Below are 14,062 nucleotides of genomic sequence, written 5' to 3' on the forward strand. Positions count from 1 at the left end.
ACTCCCTTATGATTGAGAGGCACATAAATTTGTGTATCATCCGCATAGCAATGAAAAGCAATGTTGTGTTTCCTAAATATTGACCCAAGGGGAAGCAAATATAGAGAAAACAAAAGAGGTCCAAGTATCGAGCCCTGCGGTACTCCACACAATAAAGGAGCAGGCGATGATCTAAAATCATCTATGTCAACACAGAAAGACCTATCCGTCAAATACGACCTAAGCCACACTAAGACTGTGCCTTTGAGACCTACATAATGCTGTAAACGGGAAAGTAAAACATCATGGTCCACCGTATCAAAGGCTGCAGTCAAATCTAAAAGAACTAAAATCACTGGATCTCCAGCATCAGTAGCCAAAAGGATATCATTAAACACCCTCAACAATGCAGATTCGGTGCTGTGTAAAGTTTTAAAACCAGACTTGACAATGCAACAAAGTTTGTTTCATGCTAAGAACAGAGAAGAACGTTTACTCATCTGAAGCAGAAAAGGGGCTTTTCATTAGTATTACAGTATTCTGCAGTCTTTTGTATGGAGGCGCTTGCTTTGTTTGTTTCTTTTTTACTCCCTGCCAGCATGATCTGACATTTTATATTTATAACCCTTCCACGGGTAAAGGCAGTCATCTCAGCCTTCTCATTTCTTGACACTTCTTGCAGATTTGTACCATCAAATGAAGAGTCAGCTTTAACCTTTGATGTAAGTATGTTATTAGTTACTGCAGTAAAAGGTACAAAAAGATCTTTAAACTACAGCGTGTCACAGTTTGCAATGTTTGATAAACTCACCTTTCAGTAATTTGTCCTCTTGAGTCTCATACCATGGGTCTGCCTTGCATCCAAACAACACAGCATGTCAACAGTAGCCCACAGACAGTCCTTGTATTCTGGCCTTTGTCTTGAATCGTCTTCTACACATCATAAGGTTCAAACTCCACTTTCCCAACATGCACAACAAGGTTTAGTTAAAATGTAAGGGATTTATTACACCTCTCACAGGCAGGTGTGTGAAAGAGAGTTTCCTCGTGTCTGTAAATAGCCGAATGATTGCTGAAAGGGGTCTAAATTCATCCAAATTACTCACGAGACGAAATAAGGGCAGAACAAGTGGAGCAACCTATTTGAGTTCATGTGTCTGTAAACACTTACAGGCACAAAAAATACTACTTATGCCCGCTTCTGCAGACCAACTGCTTGCAGCGATAGCAGGAGCTTAATATGGTCATAAAGGAGTCGTAAAGAAAAATATTCATACAATAAAAAGGTCGGAGGAAATTGGCAAAGAAAATTTCCCTTACTAACCAGTCTATTCTCTTCGGTGCAGCAAAAGTTAATGATCGAAAAATACAACAAAAGCAGTCTCCATGCAACTCTTTATATTTGTCTGAATTTATTTGTCACAATAAAAAATACAGATGTAATATTTTATATATGGTAAATGGAGAGCAGTGCTTTAAATATAGCTTTTTAGTACTCAAGCAAAAAACAGCATGTACTAGTATATCATTTGAAAACAGTGCTTACAGTGGTTTAAACATTTTTTTTTAACAATTGCACTTCAAATAGTAAAAACTAAGGCATGCATTTATTTACAGGGCCTTGCAAAGATACTAATCGCCCTCTTGAACTTTTTCTCTTTTGTATCATGTCACAACAGCAAACTTTGATCAATTATTTTGTAATTTCACATGACAGATATTACTGTGCATAACTGTTAACTGCCTTAACAGTTATGCACAGTTAAGGCAGTACATAATTGTTCAAGGGAAGGAAAAAGATGCATGCTTTTTTTCATGTAAGTAATGAAAAGTGTGACAAGAGGAAAGCAGGTCAGAGTTGCCTGGAAATTGAAGAAAACAACTTTGAAGCACAGGTTCATCTCCTAGTTTGGTCTTGGTGACGACATCCAGAGTTAGAATGACCTAGTCAAAGTCCAGACCCAAATCATTGAGAATCCATCGTACGTTACAAGCACTCTCCATCCGATTTGACTGTTTTTTTATTCTTTAATATTGACTCAAGGTGGTTAAAGCCCACCGCATGCTACACTTTTCAGATCTTTTATCTTTTTCAAAAATTAGTTGATTCTTTTTTTTCTCTGCTTCCGCGATGCACTGTCTTGTGTTAGTCTGTCACATAAGATCCAATAAGGCGCATTAAGGTTTGTGATTGCAGTGTGACAAATTTGAAAAAGCTCAATGGGTTTAAATGCTGTAGTTATTTTTAATATCAAGGTAAATCAGTTTCACTATAAACTAAAGAACATCACTGTTCCCTTTTAGTAGAGTATTACTATGGTTGGCCCAGAAACACATTAAAATCCAGTTAAATACAACAAAATTAAAGAAATGTAGGGATAATGAGAAAACAGTGCTCCGAGTTGCAGCATATACATATTTTACACTCTCATCCTGTACAGATACCAGATGATGCATCTCTATTACACATTAATGAGTGCCGTATCTAACAGTGCAGCACAGCTAAAAACATTTGGAAATTGCACCACGCCCGATTTAAGACTCACATGGTTCCCACTTCTGCAATCTTCTCTCTGTATTCAGATTACAATTACATTATTTTCTATGAAACAAATAGCCAGCTGCAGCCCGTGCAGACATTACCTCCTATATAAAAGTTGTAATAATTAGAAGTTATCATCCAAAAGAAGAAAAGTCTGCAGACAGTGAGGTTAAGGTACACAAAAGCGAGCAAAACAGCCTTTAATCTGAGATTTACTTAAGAAAACACTTAGTAAAGAGCTTATGTTACATTCAAAGTGGTGGGTGTCTGACAAAAGTAAAGAACAAGCTTCCACAGCTTCTGTGATTTCTGCAGAACCACAGAGTGCAGTGAACAAGTTTTGATTAAAGTTCATATCTATGTCAAGATTAAATATATAAATACGTCTTATTTAAAGATTTGCTACAAATATTCTATTTTATTGTCATTGTACCTCACTAATGGGTGATTATGGAAGTTAAACTTAAACTAAGGTACATTACTGAGTATCTACCTTTTAGACAGTCGAGCTACACCGAAAACTGAACAAGGTTCTTGATCACAATCCCTTTTGTTCTCTCCGCAGGATGCAACGTGAACACTAACATTTACAGGTTTAGCGTAGGAAATGTCTGTCTTTAGTTTCTCTTTTTCATTTCGCTTGTGTGCACATGTTTGTGCACGGTACACGTACCTCGGGTTTGTATGTGTGTGTAAAGTGTTTCAGCTGCTGCAATGTTCCTTCTCGTCTGCACATGTGAATGTGTGTTACCAGGCCTGGGGGGAGGCCATTCGAGGGCTCCTGGGGCTTTTTGGGATTTCTGCCGCTTGTTGATCGCTGAGAGCTCTCTGCAGTGAAAAAAAGCAAACAAAAATATCTGTTAGATTCATTAAATCATTGTATGTCTAATGGCATGAAAACAAATCCGTACTCCCTGAACTTTTTCACATTTCATTATGTTGCAGCCACAAACTATAATGAATATTTTGGGGATTTTGAGTAAAGGAATACATACCTTTTGAATGCAATATACTCAAGTGATAAAAGGTGAAAAAGTTCAAGACGTGCTTATGCCAGATACATGTGCAAAACAAACTACAAAAAAAAAGGAAGAAGATATGGTGCATGCAAGTTTAAATTTGGTAAACATCTAAATAGTTAATGGCAAAACATGACTTCCTTACCTCAAACTTGTTCATAAACTCTGCAAATATGCCAAAGAAAGCCTCTGTAGTGGTGGCTTTGCCATCTTCACCAAAGTACGAGGCTGTCTTGCTGAATTCTTCCATGGCTCTCTGCTGGAGCGATTCCAGGGACTGGATAGATGGATGACTGTTTTCCAGGAAGTTCTGCACACATTAAAAGTTAAGGAACTAAAGCATCTCATTTCTCCAAAGTAGATAATAATTCCCTCTGCTGCTTTCCTTTCTCTCTAAAGGATACACTCATGACGACCGCAAAGCGATCCTCTGCGGTCGCAGGCATCTTCTGACAAGCTGAGCGGATATCCTGTATCGTTGCGTGGATGTCGCTCACATCCGATGTAATGGTCCTCTGGTTCACTGGAAAGGAGTGCGAGTTTGTGTGGAGAAGGGGTTTAAAATAAAAGTTGAACATCTAATGTGTTTTCCTACCTTTTGCTGCAAGGGGGACCATATTAAGGTCTTTGGAAAAGTCCAACACTTCCGGAAAGTGCTGACACAACGACTTGACCAGGATGTGCAGAAACGTCGACTTCCCATCAACGGTTTTAGTGGTGCTCAGCTGAACAGGACATAGGCAGGATGTTTGATGAATATGTCAAATGGACTCCGGAACTATAACAAACAATTTACGGCAAACAAACTGCAGTACCTCTGTCAGAAAGTTGATCTTGAAGCCTGTGGTCTTGTTGGTTTTAGGTTGGCTGTTATTTAAATAGTTCCCCATCGCCAGCACAAACTACATAAAAGATTAATGTTATGGGGGAAAAGTGGTATAAGAAATGCTTTTGCAGCAACACAGAACAAACTGAATATATCAACTGTGCTGTGCAAAATTCATGCTTTCCGTGATCATTTTACACTTAGCACAAAACTCAAAGTGTTTTATTGGGATTTCAGGCAATAGAAAAAATTCCAAGTAGGGCAAAATTGTACGGTGGAAGGTTAAGGATTTGTATTCCGAGTTACAGAGTCATGAGTGGGAATGTTCTCCTACCAAATGTGTGAAAGTTTCACAAATGTGTAACGCATTTGCTATTTTAATTCATTTTCTTGGAAGAAGGGTACCTCTAGTATCTTAGCTAGCTTCTTGCTCGTCTTCAGCTCCGTAGAGGCCTTAATGATACAGTCAAACGCTCCCCTCAGCTCCTCTGTCTTCTCCTGAAGGGAACACTTGAAGAGGAGGCTCTGCAGACGGGTGTTATACTCTGGCACAGACAACATCTGACAGACATCAACAACAACCCTCGAATCATCACCATGGTGAAACTCTGTTCCTTCGCAGCTGCACGGCAACAACAACACTAGCTCCACAACGTGCCAGGACTTTACCTGTAACATGAACTGGTCTGGCTCACTGAGTTTACTAGGGTCCTCTCTGTATGCTTCGTACTTTTTCACCTCCTCCGCATCAGGAGCGTACAGCAGCAGTTGTTTAATGTGAGCTGCTTCCAGTCTGTCTGCAGCCATATTCATCAGTACCTGACGCAGCTCTCCGGGAGAAAGCTTCAAGTGGGCTATCAGGATGGCTGTCGGATGACACAAAGCAGAGGTTGGATAGAAAACTAAAATGAGGAATATTGGTATGTAGGGCACAATGCTGTACTTACAGGCATTATAAGCCTTCTTGTGGGACAGGATTTCTATAACATCTTTCTTCTTGAAGGTTTCCAGGTGCGGCAGAGGCTCTGGAGCGGGCACTACAAATTTGACAACATTTATGTTTATTTCTATTGGGACTAAATTTACAAGTTCAATTTGAAATTATGGGATATTTTTTAAGCAAGTTTTTGATTTAAAAAAATACATGACCTCAACATGTTTGAAAATGCCCATAGTGACTTTCCACTGCTGTTTGCATAAATAATATTTCTTTAAGATGAGAGTAATAGCTGAATTATAGCTGAAGCCTGATTTGGATTTGGTCGCTCTTGGACTTTAAATTTAGCCTCCAAACCCAACAAATCAGGATTTACACTAAATAGTAGAGAGTTATCTAATGAAAGAAAACTAAAGCTCCTTATAATTTTTGGCTTATAAAAATTATATTTCATTCATTTAAATATCATAAATAATGGTAAATAATAGTCTGAGTACAGACTCTTCAAATTTAAGCACGATAAGGACATCCTTTTACATGCACTCACACGAGCCTTTCTGTGTCCCAAAGTGCAGCTCCAGGTCCAAATATTTCACCATGTTGTGAAGTTTTTCATAATCAGAAGTTTCCCCCAACTTCAAGAAGAAGAGAAAGAGAAAATCAGCATTTGTCTTGCAGTGAGATTATCTAGCTTATCTGTGTTGATAAAGTATAAACAAGAGAATTTTAGAACCTGAAAGTAGAAGATAAAACATTTTGGTGTGTGCTACTGTGTACTTTAAGGTAAGCTCTCTCATTGAAAAACATCCTCCTTCAAGGGTTGTTTGGCATTGGCCATGTGCACAGGGGTCAAGTCTCACTCTGCAGTGGAAATGTTTGACAGTGCATTGTGAAACTGGTCATATCCCTTTAACTCTTTTACATTTAGTCACATTTCAACCACAAACTTCAGTGTATTTTGTTGGAACTTTCATATCACACTATACATTGTGCATAAAGTTAAAGGAAAATAAAATGTGTCAAGTGTAGTACTCCCTCTTTACTCCAACTGCTTTCAGAAGCCACATGATTAGTAAACAGCCTACCACTGTCACCACCACTGCCCCAATGTCAAGACCTAAAATCAACTGAGAACCTGTGTCAAGGTTTTAAAGCTGATATTCCCCAATGTTCTCCATCCAGTCTAACAGGGTTTGGGTTATTTTGCAAAAAAAGAAAACGTTCTAGCCTGTAGATGTGCAAAGCAGCTTGGGTCATACTGTGGCCCAACCTGCACCTCCTTTTACTGCCACTTCATAATTATGAGCTACACAGTGTTGGTTTATCACAAAATATCCCAATAAATTTATAATTGTAATGTTCGAGGGGAAGGCCTGGAACACCTGATCCAAGCCATCTGGCATACTATTGTCCAAAAGGGAATATTCTGTTTCTGTCACTTTTAGAAATGTCTCATAACTTACTTGTCCCCATATGGTCCCCTCTGAGTTCTCCACCTGCTCCCAGCGCAGCCTCTTCACACTCATATGGTGCGAGTCCATTCGTGACAGAGTGGGTCTTGGCAATGGTGGAGGAGAGCACGGTGGTGGAAGAGGTGGAGGAGGAGGCAGTCCCAAATTCTCTGTGGGATCAGACAAGGAGTGAGGGAGGGACTGGGGCTGACTCTGGTTGTGAGATTGCTTGTGGTGAGGTTGGGCTTGATGCTGTTGTTGGGACTGCAAGAGGTGGTGCGAGGGCTGTGACTGTGGACGACCAGTTTGGGTGGCAGACTGGACCTGATGCTGTGACTGGTGGAGCTGGGGCACAGGCTGGAAGGTGGAGAGGGTGGGCTGGTGAGGCTGGAGGGGCTGAAAGGTGGAAAGAAGTGGCTGAGGCCTGTGGGGCTGCTGAGGAGGATGGATGACTTGAATCTGGTGTTGGTAATTCTGAGGAGGAGGAGGCTGCGGGGTCATGTGGTGGATGTGGTGGATCTGAGGTGTACTGGAATGGTGGTGAGTCTGCTGGATGGAATGGGGTCTTTGGGGAGAAGGTTTGGTTGGCTGGGGCTGGTGAATTTGCTGGATCTGCTGGTCTTTGAGTCTTCCCTGCAGTGACACATCTGCCTGATGATGACCTTTAACACTCCTGCGACTCTGATGGGACTGGCTCTCATGCGTAAACTGGATTGGGAGGGAGGCGGGCTCTTGCTGGATTTCATGCAGAAGTTCTGTGGAGGAGTGATGGGCTTTGGGTTGGTGTATTTGAGTGACTTGATGGAGAAGTTCTGTAGATGAGTGATGGGGCTTGGGTTGATAGATCTGATGGAGCAGCTCACTTGAAGAATGGTGGGCTTGGCCTCGGTGCATCTGGTGAGCCTGGTGGAGAAATTCAGTTGAGGAATGGTGAGGCTGCATTTGTTGCAATTGCTGAGACTGATGTAAAAGCTCAGCTGAGGAGTGATGGGCCTTGGCTTTGTGCATTTGGTGAAGCATTTCTGATGACGAGTAGAGAGCTTGGGCCTGTTGCATTTGTTGGAGCATCTCTGAGGACGAATGGTGGGCCTGTGATTGGTGCAGCTGATGGAGCATCTCAGAGGAGGAATGATGCGCTGCTGCTTGATGGAGTATCTCTGTTGATGAGTGGTGGGGTTGGGGTCTCATGCCTTGATGACTTTGGTAGATTCCCTCTGCATACTGACCTTGCTGGCCAGGGTGGAGTGGCGGATGGGGTGATGGCTGGTGTGGTGGAGGTGCTGAACGAGACAAGCGTCTGTGGTGGAGGCCCTGGTGGGCCAGTTGCTGCTGCTGTGCTTGTCGCATCATATAAAGGTGGTGGTTAGCATGTTGATGGGAGGTGTCTTGGGAGGGGAGCGGAGGTAAAGACTGGTGTGGTTGTTGGAGAGGAAGAGGTGAATGGGCCTTCTGTTGTGTTGGCTGAGCAGGCATCGACTGGTGACTCTGGTAAATCTGCTGCATCTCTTGATATGCTTGACGCTCCTCGTAAATTCGACGCTCCTCGTAGGCTTTTTGCTCCTGGTAGGCTTGAAGCTCTTTAAGAGCCTTCTGTTCTTTGTAGGCTTGATGCTGCTCGTGTGCTTTTTGCTCCTGGTAAGCCTGGTGCTGCTCATAGGCTTGTCTGTCTTGGTAGGCTTGCTGCTCTTCGTACATTTGCTGCTCTTCAAAAGCTTTTTGCTCTTCATAAGCCTTCTGCTCCTCATAAGCTTGTCTGTCTTTGAAGATTTTCTCCTTAATGGCCTGTTGTTCCTGATAAAGCTGTTGCTCCTCATAAGCTTTTTGCTCCTCATATGCCTGCCTCTCCTCAAAAGCCTGTTGTCTCTCCTGGTATGCTTTTAGCTCTTGTAAGGTAGCTTGAACATGTAGATCTTCTCTTGTAGGTAGGACTTTGTGCAAGGAATGGCGTTTTGGTGGTGGATTGCTTCGTGGAGGAGGTGGTGGAGGGGGCCCAGATTTCCGACGGATTGGCACGTATGCCCTTGGCATGTGCTCAGGGGTGTAGGTAATGGACTCCTGCTGTGGCTGGTGTTGAGGCTGACTCTGTGGGGGTGCCGGAGGAGGTGGAGGAGGCGGGTCATTGAACTGAACAGGTGGAGGTGGAGGTGGTGTCATAGGGGGAGGAGGAATGTGATCGGAGGAAGAGGAGTATGTGAGGGAGGAGGCGTTCTCTTCACCGCTGCTGCTTTGAACGTCACTCGGGCTGCTTAGCTCTGGAGCTACGAATCCTCCGTTTTCTTCCTCATCCACACCAAGCTCATCTTCATTATCTTCATCTTCCTCATCTGGGAAGTCCATCTGCACAACATCCTGACATTAACACCAAGTACACACCATTAGACCTTCGATGTCAAAGTGGAACTTGATCTGACAACTGTTCAATATATGACGGCACCAAAAACAATCTCTTTCTGATACTGGTGTATGAGTAGGCTGGATGTTCCCTTAAAATACACAATATATATAAATAAAATAATGCCTTTTTATATAGCTGGTACATTAAACATGGACCACTTTGCTACAAGCCACAGTGAAGAAAAATGTTGAATTTTAGATGATTTTGTAAGATTGCTGACTTAAAGACAAAAACTTTCCTTCAAAATATTTCATTCAAATATTCCTTCATTTATCAAGGGTTTAAAGCGACACAGTAATGATTGCACATGTTTGGCTCTTCATATAGTATGTTAACCCAAGACCATTAAATTGATAATTAAATAGTGTCAAAATCATATTCACGTTTTCCAAATAGTTATTTTTATTAAAAACAGATGTAAGCGATTAATTTCTAATGAAATTATTTAATATTTATTTAATATTTTTATTAAGCTTTTATTATTAACAAGAAATTTGAGAATTAATTTAGCAATTCATTTATTTGCTTAATAGTGCCAATTTTGGCCCCGCAGGCTGTGCTTATTCTGCACATTGGTGGGTTAAGGAGTTGGATCCAAATTTTTAAATAAAGACAAATAAAATGTTAGTTGAGAGATGACTGTGGTATTGATCTCTAATTTATCAGGGCATAAGATGCCATTCAATTTACAAAAGTCCTTGTGTTGACCGTACCTCTTCATAGTCATTGTCAGGGGTCAGGAAGTCATCCACGATGGCCACCCTCTGTCCCAGCTGCTCACTCAGAGCATCCAGAAAGCGATCTGTGTCTTCTGAACGAGGAGGTTTGGAGAAGGTGTACCGCCGTTTGTTGTTGCGGTGAACAGGCGGGCTGCACGGAAAATCGGGTTCCAAAGGTGACGGAGGGGGACTGTCCAGGCTGATGTAGGGGTTAGACTCCCCACTGGTCTGGCTCGTTAACCCTGGTGGGTAGAACTGGCCTGAGGGTGGACTGGGCAGAGGATCTGGCCACGAGGGATGTGGCGAGGAACCTTTGCGGGCCCCTGAGACAAAAGACGGCTATAATTTATCTTATCTTTTATTGGACAAAATCACATAATACTCAAATTGTGGGTACCTGTGTTGGCATTCCCTGTAGGAGACGCTGTGCGGGATAAAGGTTCCAGGTCCAGCAAACTCTCAGGAGCAGGAGGAGGGCGACTTTTCAAAGACTTGGACCTCTTGGCTGAGTACATATTCTCCAGTTCAGCATACACAGCTGACAGCTGTTATGGAGGCACATACAGACGGACTACAGTAAGACGTTTTTAATAAAATCTAAACAGTCTATATTTCACAATAAAATCTGGCATTGGTACACACATTGGTGAGGTTGTTGGGCGTCTCAGGAAGAGACGTTCCATCTCCTGACTGTCTCTCTCCGGGGGCCAACCTCATACCACTGTCCTGACCTGGCTCTGCACGCACGCCTACGTCAATACATTTATTAGAATAACTTTAATACAACCCATATGCCCTGGTAGTGTTACTGAATTTACAAACTTTGGGGTAATTCTTGAACCATTTCAGCAAGACATTGCAGGTGAACAAATCCCAGTTTTAGATAAAGCAACTCTGACAACATAGAAGGTTAAAAAAATGTATAAAAATAAAAACAGTGGTAAATATGAACTAAATTAAGCCACAATGAACACATAAAAAACGAATGTGACAACAAAAATAAGCATTCAGTCTTCTTTAGTTTATTTGATTAGTCAGGAGAACTGTCTAATAAAAAAATTGTTGGCAGTGGGGGAAGCAGTACAACAAACTCTTCTCAGGAAAGAAATAATCTTTTGCACTAAAGACGACTGAATCCTTAAAATAAATCAGAAGGTATTTCAACAACATCAGTCTAAGGGTGTGTACACCTAGCAACCAGGTTGTTGCACCTTTGAACTTTTTGCTTCTGTTGCTGTTAATACATTTGTTTCTAAGTAGAATTGTAGGTCATTTATGTTACATTGATGACGATATAAGTTTTGAAATAACCTCGTGATTTTTTTTTTTTTAATGTCACAAAAGCCTGGCATTCTACACATGGGTGTGTGCAAATTTTGTTAACAGAGATAATGACATTAAAGACAACCGACACTGCTTAAGTGGTCTCAGTGTTAGTTTTGTTTCTGATGCAGAGATATTGAATGTCAGTACCCATGCCCAAGTGTGTGCCAATGACCAGGTCATCAGAGCTACGTCCCCTAACACTACTCCTGTATGTGGTCCCTGTCACCCTCATGGAGCTGCTACGGCGATGGGGCTCAGGGGCAGCAGACTCGGGCTCCGGAGGAGGAGGGGGAGGAGGAGGAGGTGGCGGAACTGGAACACACATACAGGTCATGCAGAGGAAGAGGAAACAAAGTTTGAAGGGTCGCAGCAGTTCAGCAAACCACTGATTTAGCTCAAGATCCCCCATCACATTCTCAAGACAGTCCTCAAGGAGTCACATAGACGTTTAATCGCTGCGATAAATGTGCACAAACCTGGTGCTTTGTATCCAAGAAATCGTGAAATTTTGTTCTGGCAGTGTTCTTGTTCCTCATAGGTCAGCAGCTGGTAAACAAACTGCCAGATCACCTGTTTGGCCGGCGTATCGAGCACCGGGAACACATCCACAATCAGCGTGTCGACGTTCCTGTGACCATGGAAACATGGGCAGGGTGAAAGCAATCACCTGGCTGTCCACTTAACGGTCACATTGATTAAGAGGAAAATAAGGAAAGCTTAGCTTAAGTTTAGGGCCAGACCATGCAGACATGTGAACTAAGACAAACATAACAAGTGTCAGAAATATCTGAATTTTCTGAATTTCAAAAACAGAATTCCCTGCCTTATTTCAAATTGATTAATATGCTCAAAATTTTGATGTTAACAAGAGATGTTACCCAACAGGTGGAATGTGAACTTCTTTTTTTATTATTATTAAATCTGTAGAAATAAGGATTACAAAATGACATTTAAATAAAATAAGTAAAAACACAAAACTTAAAACATTAATAGTATAAAATGGAATATTGTATTTTAAGATATGCGGACGAGATGATAATAAAAAGTATGGTGGCCGGAAAACATACATTTCAGCAACTGTAAGGAGGAACAAGATGTAACGAAAATCTTTAATTAGGAAATATTACATAAAACCAAAAAAGTTAAAATCTCATATAAAAAAACACCTGAAAGAAAAGACAAAAATATGTTTTTTTTAAAAAAAACAGAGCAACAAACAACAATATTCCCCTCAGATCTTCCCCCATTTTTGTGTTAATTATTTTTTTGTGTTGTCTTCTGCATTTTGTTTTCCTCTTTGTGCCCACAGTTTACACCTTAGGACCACAACTGAAAAGCCCGTAAACATCTCTCAAGCTTTTACTCTACCATAGTTGATGACATTTAATTTTAAATTTATTTATTGCTCTGGATCACATCTGCTCATTTGTCCAATTTCTCACTCCTTTTCTCACTCATGTTCTCCTCGCCCTTTTAGCTCACCTGTGTTGGAAGAAGTTCTCCAAAGCCTTGCAGATGGTATACCTCTCCTGGATGGTCAGCAGGTGTTCCAGCTGTTGTCCAAAGGTGCGTCCCTGAACCCTGATGCTGGGAGGCAGGATGTCAGCCACCCACTGCAGGGAACTGAGCACCGGAGAGCGCGCACGCTCAGTGGGAACGCTGCCTCCTGCGAGGTCCTGCTCAGCCAGAGGAAAAGTAGGAGGACCCTCCTCCACAACTAGGGTGGGCATGGCTCCGCTTCCTTGAAGCATGGACACAACTTTTTCATGAGAAGAGGTCCTGCAGAAATTGGTATTGTGCACAAAAGAACAAATGGAGAAACATTAGGAAATTGCTTTAGAATAGCACAGATTTAGACAGGGGGAAAAAAATCTCCCAAATCGCAACATACTGAAGAAGTAGCAGCAGATTATTTTGCTTTATTTATGCTTGAAATAGCAACCAAGTGCTGACGTTCTCTGTTCTCCCAGAAGACTCTTCTACAATCTTTTATCTGTGTTCTTTTTATCTCTTGTCTTTAAAGGTGAGCTATTGTTAGGCACAAATGGAAATATCTAGTGTGGTAGCTGTAACACCTACAAACAGGAAATCTTCGACAGTCAGACAACATGTTTAGATATTTTACACAGTCGATCTTTTGTGGCCTTTTTTTTTTTTTTGCCTCATTCTGAGATAAAGTTGTTGATGTACAACAGGCTGCTTGTGCACACGGATAACATCTATGAAATGAATACAAGCAGGAACTCAAACCTCATGTCCAGCCCATTCAGAAACAGGATCCGATCTCCTGGTTTCAAACCGGCCTTGTCTGCAGGACTTCCTGCAGAGTAAAACAACATGCAAGGGGGATACGATTCTCAAGCGACCACTGCTCAATGAACGCGCAGCCTCATGAATGTGATACCGAGTTCTGTGAACTGTTGCTTGCAAGGCAAAAACAAACACAGAGACCTACCGGGGATCACAGAGTCAATCCACACTGGAGCGTGGCCTCTCAGGGTGAAGCCAAAACTCATGTTGCCCTTACAAACTCTGACTGTCCTGCAGAGACGGATTTCAGAATATAAAAATCAACATTTTATACATTATCTGTTGTTACTATGTTGTATGCAGTGTCTCTATACTAAACTGAAATGCTATAAAATGAAATAATTGCACCTATTCGTATTCACCTGCGTTAACAGTTGTCACAGTGGTGAAGTTGGATCAAAGTGCAAATCACAGTTTTTACATAATTTCCTTATCAAAGCAAACATTAATTTTAACATCCACAATGCGTATTTCTACTGCAGCATAGGCAGTATCCATGGGCGTAGGTTTGGGTAGGGACGGTAGGGACATGTCCCGACCAATATTCACGGGATATGA

At 41.7% G+C, this 14,062-nt stretch overlaps 2 protein-coding genes across 6 annotated transcripts in view; both read right to left on the bottom strand.

Moving 5' to 3' along the window:
* The window catches only part of slc5a11 (solute carrier family 5 member 11), a 13,756-nt gene extending 12,479 nt beyond the window's left edge, over positions 1-1,277 (bottom strand). The window contains exon 1 of the mRNA XM_015048558.1: positions 432-1,277. The gene's annotated coding sequence lies outside the window, so the exon portion shown is untranslated. The remainder of the gene's footprint in view (positions 1-431) is intronic.
* A 927-nt stretch (positions 1,278-2,204) lies between these two features.
* The window catches only part of grid2ipa (glutamate receptor, ionotropic, delta 2 (Grid2) interacting protein, a), a 47,871-nt gene continuing 36,013 nt past the window's right edge, over positions 2,205-14,062 (bottom strand). For 3 of the 5 annotated variants that reach the window (XM_015048485.1, XM_015048512.1, XM_015048506.1), the window contains 18 exons: positions 13,650-13,735; positions 13,445-13,514; positions 12,677-12,973; positions 11,671-11,822; positions 11,342-11,506; positions 10,511-10,617; positions 10,266-10,413; positions 9,863-10,191; positions 6,767-9,103; positions 5,851-5,938; positions 5,314-5,403; positions 5,036-5,232; positions 4,772-4,927; positions 4,356-4,442; positions 4,136-4,265; positions 3,945-4,063; positions 3,686-3,850; positions 2,205-3,349 (listed from right to left, as the gene is read on the bottom strand). In XM_015048485.1, the coding sequence (XP_014903971.1) occupies positions 3,269-3,349; positions 3,686-3,850; positions 3,945-4,063; positions 4,136-4,265; positions 4,356-4,442; positions 4,772-4,927; positions 5,036-5,232; positions 5,314-5,403; positions 5,851-5,938; positions 6,767-9,103; positions 9,863-10,191; positions 10,266-10,413; positions 10,511-10,617; positions 11,342-11,506; positions 11,671-11,822; positions 12,677-12,973; positions 13,445-13,514; positions 13,650-13,735 (4,804 nt within the window). In that variant the 3' untranslated portion in view covers positions 2,205-3,268. The remainder of the gene's footprint in view (positions 3,350-3,685; positions 3,851-3,944; positions 4,064-4,135; positions 4,266-4,355; positions 4,443-4,771; positions 4,928-5,035; positions 5,233-5,313; positions 5,404-5,850; positions 5,939-6,766; positions 9,104-9,862; positions 10,192-10,265; positions 10,414-10,510; positions 10,618-11,341; positions 11,507-11,670; positions 11,823-12,676; positions 12,974-13,444; positions 13,515-13,649; positions 13,736-14,062) is intronic. The other 2 variants (XM_015048492.1, XM_015048498.1) reach the window with 2 other exon arrangements.

Source organism: Poecilia latipinna, unplaced genomic scaffold (assembly GCF_001443285.1).
Source record: "Poecilia latipinna isolate Pla-1442-1.1 unplaced genomic scaffold, P_latipinna-1.0 Scaffold42, whole genome shotgun sequence".
NCBI classification, from domain to species: Eukaryota; Metazoa; Chordata; class Actinopteri; order Cyprinodontiformes; family Poeciliidae; genus Poecilia; species Poecilia latipinna.